This window comes from Pleurodeles waltl, chromosome 10 (genome assembly GCF_031143425.1).
Source record: "Pleurodeles waltl isolate 20211129_DDA chromosome 10, aPleWal1.hap1.20221129, whole genome shotgun sequence".
Taxonomy (NCBI): domain Eukaryota; kingdom Metazoa; phylum Chordata; class Amphibia; order Caudata; family Salamandridae; genus Pleurodeles; species Pleurodeles waltl.
Window position 1 is genome coordinate 850,899,152 of NC_090449.1, and position 15,348 is coordinate 850,914,499.

The following is a 15,348-nucleotide window of genomic DNA, read 5'->3' on the forward strand; positions in this document are numbered from 1 at the left end:
AGTGCCTTACACATTTTCAGGCCTGCTTGAATACTAAGGACCTTATAACACAAACTCAAAGAAAGGATTAAAAACGTCATTAGAAAACAATGGATTTCTTATAAAAATGTCAATAGAAAACAATGGATTTCTTAGACGACCTCTGTTATACTATGACCCTACACCTTCATAAACATCTACTATAGGGCAGCAATGCATTTATTTCTAGCACTGATCTGAACAAATGTCCCTAAGAAAATGTTCTTAAAACAATTCTGTTTTCGGAAAAATGCATTCTGTCCAGACCTGAAGCAGCAACAATTCATGCATTCAAAATCTGATGAAAACAAAAGTCACGTTTCTGAAACTTGTACTAAAACGTTAAGTTCCTCAGTTGAGCAACTCTAACTACTGCCACACATCCTAGGCTGTTTCAAGGGTATTAAAATATGGCTTTGATGGGGATTCAAAGTGCCCTTTTTCTTTAGGGTCACAGCTAACAGTCCAGTCACAACTTCACAGGCTCCTGAATATTTTCCTGAGGGACACTCTTGCAAATCCCAGGTATTAGAGACACCTTGCAGGGTAGCAGGGCCCAGCTAGCAGTGGTTGACATGCACAACATGCTCAAGGACTCCTCACCCATGGTGCAGCCATAGTCCACTACTAACCAGTGTGTTTGGTCTTCTCCAAAGATGTACTTTTTCTCCTTTATCTCTCCGTGGTCTTAATGATGCCAGCTTGCTTGAACATTGAGAATAATCTCCCACAGTTCAGGATCAAGTGGAGACAGTATTCAAGTCCTCAGTCCTCCATCAGGAAAAACCAGGGTACTCTGACAGCGGTTTACATCATCTTGTACTCTGCATATTTTATTGTTTTCTGTCTTCAATGTAGTGGGAACCCTAAGATATAGCAATAACTGAATTGGTCGAGGAGAGAGTTCTCTCAATCTATCCCAACAAAATCACAACTTTGCAGTATTGTGCTTGACGTATTGCTCCACGAACTCATACACGTCACCCCACAATGAACTAGACATTTTAAGCTTAGGTTAAAAGTAATTCTATCTCATTTGTTTCTCTACTTCACTGGGTAAGCACAGATACAAGTTTGCCACATCATTATTAACGCATCATTTTAGCTCTGAACTATGATGTCGAACTTTAGCTACACTATAAACCTACACTATACCAACCAAGCACAACAAAACAAATTAGATGAACAGGAAAAGATGTTAAGTGCACGCAAAAAACAAATTCATCTCCTGCTCCATTTCACTTTAGCACAACAAATCGAGTAGCCTCTTGCACGCCATGCAAAGGTGCTTTGATCCTCACCTGGGGGCTATATAAATACTAAAATACATACAAACGTTACAAATATAGTAGTGCAAATATCTGAAATACCGACCCAGGACATATGGGTGAGTTACTTTGATTCTGAAAGACTCTTTAATGGAAATCCCTCTTGCAGGACAGAAAAATCTATTTTCTTAAAAGCCTCCCTTCACCAGTGACAATTTAATGGTTGAAACATGGGGAAGAACTTCTAAATAAGTTTTATTTCTGAATTATCTCCGCTTTAGAGACAGTCTTACCGTGTTAAAAGATGCTGTCCAAGACAGGATTCTCCCACAACATTTTGTTCCCAATGACATTTTGTTACTAAATGTGTATGTTACAGGATTGGTATGTCTTCACTACTTCCTGATTAGGAAGGCATTTAAATTCCAGCAACATTTTCAGATGGTCAGATAATCTAACCTTTATGTTTATTTTGCAAACCCTTATCTATGATTTTAAAACCAACATGTTTTTTTTTAAATTCACAGTCAACCATGTTACTCTCTCATTCACTGACTTCGACATTGAAAACCGGAATCGTAATTGCTCATCTGACTTTGTGGAGATTCTAGATGGTGATAATCTTGATGCTCCTCTTGAAGGTATGGGAAATGTATTGAACATTTACGTTCTGTTGAGCAAAGATGGCACGTTTACATTGTATGGTTACCGATGAAGAGCTGCACAAGAATCGAATTTCTTTGTGATAAGAATGATCACTTGAAAAGGAATCATAATCTTACAAGAATAGTTAAAGAACTAAAATTAGACCTTCTGATCATTCGAACTAGTCAAAAGAATAGTTTGAAGTAAGTAAATAGATCCATTATAGCTAAACGCGGAAACTAGAAAAGTTAAAAAAAGAAAATTCTCAAGCTTATCAGCGTTTCTTTATCACATGTTGATAAAGGACAAACCAGAGCAAACTGATTGACCTCAACACAATTTATCACCTTAACTCCTCCATCCAATAAATCAGTAAACAGATTTAAACCTTGAAATAGGAGACAGACACATCTGTTTCCTTTCATACCTCACATCCAATACTGCCCCTGTAACCTGGCACAGCAAGGCATTCGGCTGGGTTGTTGTTGGGAGATAAGGGTGGCAGATGATTCCATCCAAGGAAACCATTTATTCTCAGACTTACTGGTTTATTGCTATAGGGTCAGTTTTCGCAACAACATATTGGAGATACATTAATGGCTGTTTTCCACAGTCATTGCTCGCTCTAAAACACTCAGACTATAACCTTTTATAACAAGCATTTGCAATGCAATGGGTCTCGCATTTCTCTGAGTTAGAGCTATTAGCAATTGTAAACTCCCAACTGGACTTTTCTTGCCACTTTAAATGAAAAAAAAGAGCGTGATCGCGCTGCTGCAGTTCACCCGTAGTGAAACCTATGGGCAAAAGTGCAATTATCTACGTAACCGGCAAAACTGCAATTAGCTATGTAACAGGGTCGATGTCATGAAAAGCGCTCGACTTCTGCCAAGCGAGATCACGCTGCAAAAAAAGATAAAAAGTAGTCCACAAACTGGATGGAAAACAGTGAGCCGCGCATGTTTTCAGTACTTGGTCGGTGCACTCGAGGAGGGCTAACCCCCTGAAAAGGCATGACGTATACATGCCTTCCACTAATGAAAGCAGGCAGATTTTAACAGGCAAGCCCACGAACCAATGAAAGACACTGACGTGACATGGACGGAGCTCTGAGCCCTTTTCTAACTACTAAAGCGTCTTGCAAGCGAAACGCATGCGCAAGCGCATGCGACGCAAGCTCGACCCTAAAAATACAAGCAATACATTTTGTTTTTTTGTGTGACAGTAAAAGATTCATATTTCAAATGTAGTAACTATAGTCCTGTGACGTTTTCCTATCTTCTGTGAATTTGCATAAAAGCAACATCAATCAAGAATATTGTGTCTCTTACCTTTCTATAAATTATGCGTTCATCGTAAAAAGAGTGATAGAAAACACTTAAAGTTGGATAAAAGCTGCGCTACCTAGAAAATGGTAGTTGTACTCATTAAAAAGTTATAAATTTAACTACAAAAGTGTGAAAATTAGGATGACATAAATCTTCCTAAATTCAATAAAATATGCAGTAACCAGAATACTGCAGCTGCTCTCATTAAAATGTGTTCTTTTAAAAAAAAAAAAAAAAAATATGAAGATGTCATCAGACCTCCGTGCTAATCCACATTTAAAATTCCATAGCAAAAATACTGCTTGCACGGCTATTTGCATTGACGATGAGGAGATTTGTGTTCTTCTGCTGCTCTAATTCTGCCAGCAAAAATGTGATAATAAGGGCCTGATTCTAACTTTGGAGGACGGTGTTAAACCGTCCCAAAAGTGGCGGATATACCACCTACCGTATTACGAGTTCCATAGGATATAATGGACTCGTAATACGGTAGGTGGTATATCCGCCACTTTTGGGACGGTTTAACACCGTCCTCCAAAGTTAGAATCAGGCCCTAAGTGTCTCCCTTCCATGCTGTTTTGCACTGCCTGTGATTCTTAAGTAAACCTTTTTTTATTGGTATATTTTGTAATCGCCCTTTCCAAAGGTGTCAGTTTTACAAAATGAAAGTCCGCTATCGTACACAAATAATTGTTTCGTTTTAATAGAAAAACAGATCAGAAAGATAAGCAGATAGAACTATTCAGTTTTAGAGCGACTGCATGTAGATTAAAAGATAAACAGACTCGCAGTTCTGTAATGTGAAATGTAATTTTGGTTATTCGTTGTTGTTATTTTTATCTAGGCCGTTACTGTGGAGCCAGCCTGCCACATCCTGTCACTTCCTTCAGCAATAGTATGGTTGTAAAGTTTGTCTCTAATTCAGCCTACACTGCCAAAGGATTCCATGCCACTTATGCTGCATCATCATCAGGTAAGGCAGTCTTGCAGGCACTTTGCAAAAGGCTATTGTTTCAACTTCAGTTTTCAAAATGTAGATTAATTACACACCTTAGTTATCTTGTATGGAATAAGTGTCATATAACACACTAAGGGCCAGATGTAGGAAAGGGTTTTACCCATTCTGTATCTATGGGAAAATGTGTTCGTACATATGGCCCTAAGGCCCATATTTATACTTTTTTAGCGCTGCATTTACGCCATTTTTTGAGGCAAAAGCGGCGCAAACTTACAAAATACAGTTGTATTTTGTAAGTTTGCGCCGCTTTTGCATTAAAAAGTGGCGCAAATGCGGCGCTAAAAAAGTATAAATACGGGCCCAAATATATCATTAGAGGAGGCATCAGATGAATGATGTTACAGCAGATCTCATAAAATGGAAGACATCATGAAACAAAGAGCTGGAGTATTTTCATCCTTTGCAGGAATCAATTCTCATCGAAGTCAACGTATCTTTGGACCCTGCATAGGATGTGGAGAACGATTAACAAAATTTCAATATAAATCCAATTATGTGACACAGTATGGCCAATGTGGCCATACAAGGAAAACTCCAGTCAGGAAATAAAGTTAAGGGGTTTTACTACAAACTTAAGCTCAAAGTCATGTAGACAACTCACAAGACAAAGTTATAGAGATATAGAATCACTTAGGGTTTCCCAAGGAGACCAAATAAGTTCAGGTTATTTGAGATACAAAACTCAAGTGTTGCTCAGGCTTGGCAAATATCAAGTCAGTTTAAATCAATAGAGTTGTAATTTAGCTGGGCACGAGGAACCCCTACAATTAGCCAAAACAGGGAAAAACATGCGTGGGGTGGAACACCTGTGGGCAAAAGACATAATGAACAAAAAGGGCAAACGCACTTAGAAAGAAGGTAATCTCAAACAACAAGCTACTAACTAAGGTGGGCAAAAGATGGGTAAAAAGGGAAAGCATCAGCATGTCAGAAGCTCGATCAAGAGTCTTCTGCTGGGGTTAGGAAGAAAATCTAAGTCTCAATGGGACATTTCAAAGGGGCAAAGCAGAGAGGAAGATGCATCTCCAGTGGGCTCAGCATGTGGGGTTCTTCTTCAAGGGTTCTGGAAAAACTGTAGATCTTCTGGCCAAAGTCCAACTGGTCAAGGACATATTAAAGTTCATACAGCAATCTGATTCACTCTAACTGACAGTTCACTTTACGTTGAGGGGGCATCATCCAAATAGAAATCGATCATATGACTCCAAGTTGGAACATCAATATTTCTTCGCAGGTGTTATAGGAACATCAGCCATCCAGGTAGCTCCACAGGAGATTGAAACAGTTGCATATAATATCAGTCCGCATTCCAGGATATTCTACATTCAAGGACATTATTTAACTTCTTTCTACATCTAGAACATTAGGGGTCTATTACCAAAGCTAGTCTTCATGTGAGAACAGAGCCTGAAAGAAAGTTCATGTTAAAGAAATGAATTAGCATTCTCTGCACAGTCACAAAAACACAGGGCCCATCAGGCCTCTCTTAGACTAAGGCAAATGAATTAATACAGTACATTAATAAATCAAATAAAAAACACATTTTAAATGCGCAGACTATAAATTCTTCCTTAATAATTCTTTATTAATATTCATGTTACAGCAACTTTAAAGGAAATAACTCTGTTAATACATTACAGTCAATATAACTTGGAACTGCATTTCTCTATTTTTGTACATCTATTTAAATCATTAATCATTATAAATTCAATATTGTTTCAATCCATTCTATCAGTCACAAGTCTAAATTATAACATAATATCACTTTAATCCATCAAACATTGACTTTAGTCTTGATACCACCAGAGTTCCTAACATCGGTCTAAATAAATGCACATTTTAATTGATTTCTCAGTGCATCTTCTACATTCAAACCATTAGTACTTTGATTAACATAATATATAAACTGTCACATATTGATCTGTTACATGAGGGACAGCACCAAAATGTCGATGACATCAAAAGAGACATTCTAGAATGCATACTGCTGGTGATTGTTAGAGAAGTAGGGCTCTAGCTTGCTCTTGGCCGTTCCCTTCAATACATTGAAAAAGGGAGAAAACTTTTAAAAACTAAATTTCAAAATATAATTTCCCAAACCTTCAATGATGAATTAAATAAGAGAACCTAAAGATAAATATATATTGGTACTGGAATGTTTGTGTAGATCATTCAAAAGGTGTCCAGGTTTGTTTCTACTAGGAGTGCAGTGTAAGAGGCACCTCTTCCACACACCCACATCTATCATGCCTGGTGAGCTTTGAGAGTATCAGGTATAAAAAGATGCCCCAAGTTGCATGAAGCTTTTGATCTTGACTTCTCTAAACGAGTACATTTTCAATGAAATGAATGCAAATTGTGCTTTTTCACTATGATTTCCCTAAAATGTGCTAAAAATCTACTGCTTTTAAAGGCAGGTCAACTAACCAAGCTAAGTAAGTTAACATGGACTCCTATCAACATTTCTAGATATATTTTGCATCTTTCTTCATTTCTACATCACACTTCTTTTCATTTTCCTATCCAAAACCTAAAGTTACACAGCTCTCACAATTTCAGGTCAAAGATAGGAAACACATCCTCAGGTTACACTTTAAAGGCCCAATTACAAAATAGCAAGATTTATGTGTGTGGTACAATGTGGTGGGAAATAATGTTTCCAAATAGTATCCCCACACATGAATCTCGCTTGCACAAGTATCTGTGCACAGATAGTTGTCTCTGGAATGCGATCTGACATGTAGATATACATTTACCCTGCTTGTGGTGTCCCAATTGCAGGGACAAACATTCATTCATTTACCACCTGCTGTGAGCAGATCATAAATGGAAAGATGGGGGCCAGTGTGGGGTGAACAATGAGAGTCTGGGATGAGGAGGGTGTGAGGACACAGCAAAGGATGTGGGTAGGCAGGGTGGAGCAGTCTGTGAAGGGGGTCTGGCTGGGGCAATGGCCAGGGTCGTGGCTGACTCTATTTGAAGTATAAACACCATTTGATTTTGCTGGCCAGATATGCTAATTGGGTCAGGTTTTCCAACCCAAGGAAAACCTGAGTGTGGGAACACAAAGCTGGATATAAGTCAGAGGGTCAGTATCTAACCTAGGAATAATGCTTCACCCAAATTATATTTGGACCTGGATCTCAGACACCATAGCTACCATTCATGTTACAGCATAAATAAGGTTAATGGTGGGCATTTACAAATGGCCAGGACCAGCTGGATGAACATGAGATATATACTGTGGGATGCAAGCATTTGTCATGATACCCATTTCTTTCTCTCAAGTTACCAAGAAAGATGTGGGATAAAAAATGTGTTAATACTAAGTTTACTGATATTAACTATGAAAGGATGTGTCTCCCTTCAGCATCATAATGTAAATCTATAAACAGGCGATTTTATTACAAGACCGGAGGCTCATATAATGCATTTCTTTTCTCACTTTAATAAACAGCAGCCAAGAAACTACAAATCCCAGAAACCCTGGGATAAAAAAAGTATCAGGTTGCATCACAATGGAGTAACCAATCACACGTCGAGTATGAACATATTTTGAGCCAGGATGCAGTCTTTCTTTTAGGATGAAGGGAGGACTTGAATGAGGATTTATTATCGATGCTTTTATCTTAATGATTTAATGATATAAAAGTTGAAACAGCAGGCTCCTTCTTGGTGAATTTGTTTCTATTGGATGGACTTTTCTGTTCTTCTTTCCTAGAACGTGCACTTTATTTCTGAGCACTTTTTTCTGTCCTCTGGATTTTTAAGTTTTTGATAGGGGGGTTGTGCAATTTTGTATGTGATTAATAATTTTTGTATAATAATAAATGATGTGTTTTCTAAATTGTCTTTATTATGCTGCATAATTACAATAAGATATGCGTTGCCGAATGGGCATTGTATTCTTTTGATAGCCACTACACAGCAGCATTCAGTGAACATTGTGCTAGCCGTTTGAGGTGAGCCATTCTCTCAAAACTGGAGTGGAAGTGTGAAATTGGGGTCCAAGGACAATGCAAATTGGTTAAAGGGGCTTATTAGTTCACTTATCATGGCTGGAGTGCTTCATGGCAGGGTCATTTATCACACAAATTGCTTAGAATTAGGGGCACCCCTTATACAGTTTGACATCACATTGAGTCAAAGCAGTAGAAGTGCAACCACACCCAGTATTTTCCAGTTTCTACTGAAAGCAAATATACCCTTATTTTAACTGAAAACGGGAAAACGTAGCACATTTTCAGTGTCCACTTATCTGGTATCTGGTATATGCAATTTGTTTTCAAGCTGCTGTGCCGACTACTGCTATCCTGCATCCCCATCTGCCCCTTTGCTGGAAGTCCCCCCTCTTTTCCAGGGTGAACTTTCAAGGTGATCTCTCCACCATAAATGGTGTTGGCTTAACCACATTACATAAGGTGATTGAGTTGTCATCGTTTACAATGGAGTGAAACCTGAAGTTGTGTAGATTTATTGGCATAGCTTTTGAAGAAATAAAGACTACTCTAGGTATGTAAATTGGGGGAGAATCACACACAAGTACAGCTATTTTTCATGGGTGTGTAAGTGAAGTGATATGTTCATCATTAAAATTGCTTATGCTAATGCACATTTTCGCCACATATTGTTTTTTTGGATTATCCATTCTGCCTAAAATCTGCAGGAGTAATAGTAGGGAAGCAGGATTAATCATGGAATACCATGACTGTGAGACATTTTAGGAACACTGTTTATTTTTGAGCAGACCCAAAAGCCTGAAACCTGAAACAAATCATAGGAGAAAATCAACTGTTTGATAACTTTTTAAAAAAAAGAGATTTGTGAATTAGCCTTGATGTATCTGGTAAAGCCATCCATAGTAATGATACTGTGGATTACCTCATTGTTAAAATCCAAAATGTTGAAATAATCTGTCCTTAGTCAATAGGAAAAGTTTTCCTTTTTACCTGAAATGATCTTGGATTCTTATATTGTTGACTTTCTGTTGTAGCCTGTGGTGGAACCTTTCACATGGAGAGAGGAGCCTTCAACAGTCCCGGATATCCTGACAGCTATCCATTGAACGTTGAATGTGTTTGGAACATTCTCAGCTCTCCTGGCAACCGACTGCAGCTGTCTTTCATGTAAACCAGTTTCTCACTTCTTTTTGTTCTGTGTATCGGAATGCAAGAGAAAAGAGCCCCTGTATCTATCAGGGGACATTAGTAACAGAATGTGAAAATCTTTTAGCACCCTAATGATTATTTGGCAAGGGAACACAGCATTAACCAGGTGTCACTAATGATTTATTTGAAACTGTTCTTGGAATCCCTCAACACATGCATACTTCATCAATGTTGCGGAATCTGAAACGTTCTCTTAGTCGGTGTAGTTCGTTCTTTAGCAGAGGTGACAGTGTAACTAAGATGGCTAGCAAATTAAGATAATTTCTTAACAAAAGGAATGAACAGTTGTCTTTCAGACACCTTATTTTCACTCCTTTCTGCCTGCTCTTTATTTGTACATTGCCTGCCTGTGATGGATGATTGGGAGTGTTTCCCTTTAAATAGAAACCCCTAATAAACCCTCATTTTTGTAGCACATGTATCTTGTATTTCAGTCATCTTGTCAAATATCCCTGGTGATGAATAGCAATTACTGAATATTACCATGCATGATCATTATTTTATTTCATTTGCTTACCATTCTTGCTTTTCGAGTCTATAGACCAAGGCCCTCATTACGACCCTGGCGGTGTAACACCGGCAGGGCCGCTGTAGGCGGGAGCACCGCCGACAGCCTGGTGGTGCCCCGCGGGGCATTCTGACCGCGGCGCTTTGGCCGCGGTCAGAAAGGGAAAACCGGCGGTCTCCCGCAGGTTTTCCACTGCCCCTTAGAATCCTCCAAGGCAGCGCAGCTCGCTGCGCCGCCGAGGGGATTCTGACAATCCCTACCGCCATCCTGTTCCTGGCGGCTCGCCCGCCAGGAACAGGATGGCGGTAGGGATTGTCGTGGGGCCCCTGGGGGCCCCTCCAGTGCCCATGCCAATGGCATGGGCACTGCAGGGGCCCCCGTAAGAGGGCCCCTAAAAGTATTTCACTGTCTGCTTGGCAGACAATGAAATACGCGACGGGTGCAACTGCACCCGTCGCACCTTCCCACTCCGCCGGCTCGATTACGAGCCGGCATCCTCGTGGGAAGGTCGTTTTCCCCTGGGCTGGCGGGCGGCCTTTTGGCGGCCGCCCGCCCAGGGGAAACTCAGAATACCCGCCGCGGTCTTTTGACCGCGGCGCGGTATTTTGGAGGGGGGAATTCTGGCGGGCGGCCTCCGCCGCCCGCCAGAATTGGAATGAGGGCCCAACTCTGTTAAATGGAAAATAGAAACGGTTTTGATAGGGATAGTATCCAGTCAACAGCAGCTTTTATTAAATGATTTGATCCGGCTACACCAGCCACCACGCAGTGTGTCCTTGTATACAGCATGCCTGGATAAGAGCACCCATGTTAAGTCAGACAGTAGGCACCTCACCTTCTCTGATGCATGTTGGATGCCCTCTGCTGATTGGTTCTGGAAGATTTCTGGCTATCGTTCATGGCTTAATTTGATGTTTTGAATACTGGACATAATTACTGAGGTATGCATACATGGGCACGGTACCCGCATGTATAAACAAGTCATATAGCTCCTTAATTCCTCATTTCATGCTAACCGACATCTTCACTGACTTCCTGCACTGGAGTCCGTAGTAAGGGACTTATTTTGCAACTATTCAAATTCTGTGATCTATGTGGACGAACGCGAGTCAGGGAGAGACAAAATACCATGTGTAGCAATCCCCCCATTAAGAGGAATTCACTCTATTTGTCAGAGGCAACCTTGATTCTTTTTCCGTGCCTTTGTGCTCTCCACTACTCTGCAGGGAGCTGATGTCGCATGTAATGACATTTTCAAGAGGATAGTGTCAAGAGCATTGGCGGGGTCCAGCTGATATAACAGGAAGGCTCCTACCAAAACCACGTCATTGTGGCAGCTGAGCGTGGTGTGACTTTGCTGCACTTGTATGTAGCTGCAGGTGCACACTCTTGGAATTATACATCCACCTGAGGGATGATGGAAAGCATTGGAGTAATGATAACCCCAGCGTTCTTTACTCTATTTAGAGCATTTGAAGTGATGCCCTGCTATGCTGAATGTTAAATGAATTTGATTAAGGGGCAGATTCAAGAGTCCCTTGCACCACTTTAGCGCTGCCTTAGCGTCATTTTGTTGATGCGAAGATGACCTTTTCTCCGCACCATATTTACAACATGGCGCAATGCATGCATGCATGCATTGCGCCACTTTGTAACCCTTTGCGCCACATTTTGCATGTGCCATGGCGGAAGGAGGGCCAAAAAAATGGCACAATTAAATCTAGAAGAGTTAATTGTGACATTTTTTGTGTCATTTTTAATGCCTGCATGTTCTCAATGGGTCTCCTTACACTTCGCTTCGCTAGCGTCAACATTTTTTATGCTAGTGGAGCAAAGCGCCACAACAGCATAACAAATTTGGACTCTATTGTTCCTAATACCGCCATGATGCGCTGTATCATAAATACGGCACACACATGGTGGCATTAGGGAGGTGCAAGAAAAGTGGCACTGAATTGGATGCAGCACCACTTTTCTTAAATGTGGTGCTAAGTGTCAAATTTCTTTCTTTTATCTCTGAGAGTTTACATGCCCTTCATCCATTCCTCAACATGGATAAGGCAAGCTAAAACTTCTGAGTGACCTGACACTATGTATGTATGTTGTATGTGGCTCCGGAAGCCTTCTGCTCACATTGTTTTTGATTGTGGTTTCAGCTGTCTTCGATATTAAGGATGTGAAGGCCAGAGCTGTGTCTTATGGCGGTGTGTCATGGTTTACAGGCAGGCAGATTTATGCTTCATGATTTCAACTTTGTTGGAAAAGAATGAGACAAACTCATGTGCCAGGTTTCTATATGAGATCATGTTTTTCAACTTGCCAGGACTGCCCCGATCTGCAGGTCATGAATTTTAATGTGTAAAAGGTAAACTCAGCATTCCAACCTTATGGGGTCAGTAAATGAAGTACCATCATATTGAGCAAAAGAAAGGACTGATATTTACTAAATTAATCATGCTATTGTTATTAATTTACAAGCTACAACTGTATTAAACAAGCATTTGCAATGCAATGGGTCTCGTGTTTGCTCGAGTTACAGGTATTAGCGTTGTAAATTTCTTTCTGGAATTTTCTTGTAGGGCAAAGGAGCGGTAGCAATATGCGTATACCACTAGTCTCGTTTGATATGGTTTTCTTTTCATTAGACTTTGACGCAAAAGGTTTTATGCTAGTCGGCAAGGGACAGCAGACCTTCAGTATTTCATGTGCTTTTGCAGAGTGCCTGATTTGCAAAACATAGCCCTTAAAGTGACAGGCTGCACAATGCCACAGACAGTCACGCTATGAAAGGGACGTCATTAGACGATGCAGAGGCCATTTTTTCTGCAGTTTTATATAGTACGAACATGGTCCGAGGGCAGTAAAGCCTTTACAATAGTACACAATCACATTACACTTTTTTGTAGGTGCAGAGAAATTAATAGATTTGCCCAGAATCACATGGTGTTGAGGTGAGACTGGGACTCAAAGATGGTTCCCCCAGTTACAAAGTCACCTCTTTTAGCCACTAGGTTATGTCTCCTCCTTGCCAATACATCAACATGCACAAGTGGAATGTAATCTCTAGTGGTAGTTGGTAGGTTTACTACCCAGTCACAATTTTTACAGGCATGACCAATATTCCAATGTCCTGGCCGGTACATAAATAAGGAAAATTACCATAAGCTGGTATCAAATCATAATCATAAACATTTATAAAGCGCGCTACTCACCCGTGCGGGTCTCAAGGCACTAGGGGGATGGGGTTGCTGCTGCTCGAAGAGCCAGGTCTTGAGTTGCCTCCGGAATGCAGAGTGGTCCTGGGTGGTCCTGAGGTTGGTGGGGAGGGCCGCCAGGTAGGAGAAGGACCTCCCACCTGCCGTGGAGCGGCGGATGCGAGGGACGGCGGCGAGAGCGAGGTTGGCGGAGCAAAGTTGACGGGTGGGTGTGTAGAAACTGAGGCGGCGGTTGAGGTATTCGGGTCCCTTGTTGTGGAGGGCTTTGTGTGCGTGGGTGAGGATTCGGAAGGTGATCCTTTTGTTGAAGGGAAGCCAGTGCAGGTGTCTCAGGTGGGCGGAGATGTGGCTGTTGCAGGGTATGTTGAGGATGAGGCGGGCGGAGGCGGTTTGAATTCGTTGCAGACGTTTCTGGAGTTTGGCGGTGGTTCCTGCGTATAGGGTGTTGCTGTAGTCCAGGCGGCTTGTGACGAGGGCGTGGGTCACGGTCTTTCTGGTGTCAGCGGGGATCCAACGGAAGATCGTTCGGAGAATGCGGAGGGTGAGGAAGTACATACTTTAAGCAGTAAATAAAAGAAGTAAACACTCTAAAATTATTTTTATAGATGTCTTAGTGACCCCTGACTGATATGTAAAGTAAAAGACCAAAAAAGCCATGTTAAAAATGAAAACAGAAAATTTTATATAATGTTCTATTTAAGTCCGGACGTTGCAGAATCTTAAAATGTGAAACAATGGCTGGTATTTTTCTCTGGAAAAGGTGGCAGTCCTAGCGATTGGTAATAACTCAATGCTTTGAAAGTTTGTGCATTCACAACAGCGTTCAAGGGAGTACAGAATGGCTCTTTAAAGGACCCCTTGTGCTCACATCGATAAGCTGTACATTGTGACTTACAACGGCAAATCTTTTAGCACACTGTAAATTTACAAATTGGAGATCTGTACTCCTGTGAATTGCACACCACATTCTTGTAGCCCAAAGTGGGAAATTTGCAGAACATTTTACTCTTGTGTATTTCTCATTTCCACCAACAGCGCACAACAGCATGGCTACGCCATTACCATTATTTGTTATCACATCTGCAATGCTATTAATTGAGAGTTGCAGTCCCGTTTTAGCAGGACAGCTATCATATTAAGGGCATCAAGCATATCTCAGCATAACTGCTCTAACGTTACAGGAAAGCACCTGGATTTTGCCTCACAACTAGTATACTACTAATAGACAGTATTAGCACAGTCCACAATGGAATTCAGTATACAATCTCAAACTCATTACCACACTCCAAACTCACTTACAACGTCTATTGTGCAGAATAAAAACCTTATATTTTAGCCCCTAATTGTACCATACCAAAATATTCTTAGCTAGAGATTTCTTTTTTTGGCTCGAAAATCAATACAATTAGGAACACTCTCACTTCTCTTTTGATCACATCCCCTCACTCTTACTGACCACCCATCTTAATCCAACCCCTTTCTTCCTGGTGTTTAAATCTAGAATTCACTTGTAAACTTCTAATTGTAAAATCGTTGACAATTTACAGAACCTTTTACTCTTTGTGTAAACTATTTATTTTGTCCCTATGTCTTCGGTACTTTCTCAAAGAGCTCAATGTCTACTGTGGTTATGTGAGACTTTAAACAGTTAAAGTTAACCACTCCTTACTGCATACTGCCATCAAACTTCTCAACTTCTGCTCTTTTAAAAAGTTCTACAATGTCTAGTGGTTATTTGCATCATGTCCTATCTTTGTTCTCAAAAGTTGCTTTATGCTTTTCAATCTAGTTTCTGTACACTTCACTTCTGGGGAACGCTTTTCCCTCTTTCTACCTTAAATGCATTTTCCCGTCACTATCAAAGTTCTTCATCCTATATTCTCCTCAACCTCTCTGCAGCTTTTAACTACATAAATAATTTTACCATGCTACCAACTCTTACCTCAATGGGCACTGCTGTTTTTGTCATAGGACTGGTTCCCGCAAGCCACTCAATAGCCCATTTTTCATTTCCTGGTGTGCCTTTTATTCCTTATGCCCCTACATGTTAGTGTCCCCCTTGGCTCCAACTTGAGCCATTACTCCTGTCCCTACTCCATCTCTCTTTTTGATATTCTTTCTGCTTATGGAAATTCTCCCCAGCACTTTGCCAATTACCTCAAATCATTCTTCCTTTTCAA

At 40.7% G+C, this 15,348-nt stretch overlaps 1 protein-coding gene across 1 annotated transcript in view; it reads left to right on the forward strand.

The window, feature by feature from the left end:
• Window positions 1-15,348, forward strand: part of CUBN (cubilin) — a 1,111,275-nt gene that overhangs the window by 575,366 nt on the left and 520,561 nt on the right. Inside the window, exons 34-36 of the mRNA XM_069211549.1 lie at window positions 1,814-1,927; window positions 4,104-4,232; window positions 9,271-9,403. Of these exons, the coding sequence (XP_069067650.1) occupies window positions 1,814-1,927; window positions 4,104-4,232; window positions 9,271-9,403 (376 nt within the window). The remainder of the gene's footprint in view (window positions 1-1,813; window positions 1,928-4,103; window positions 4,233-9,270; window positions 9,404-15,348) is intronic.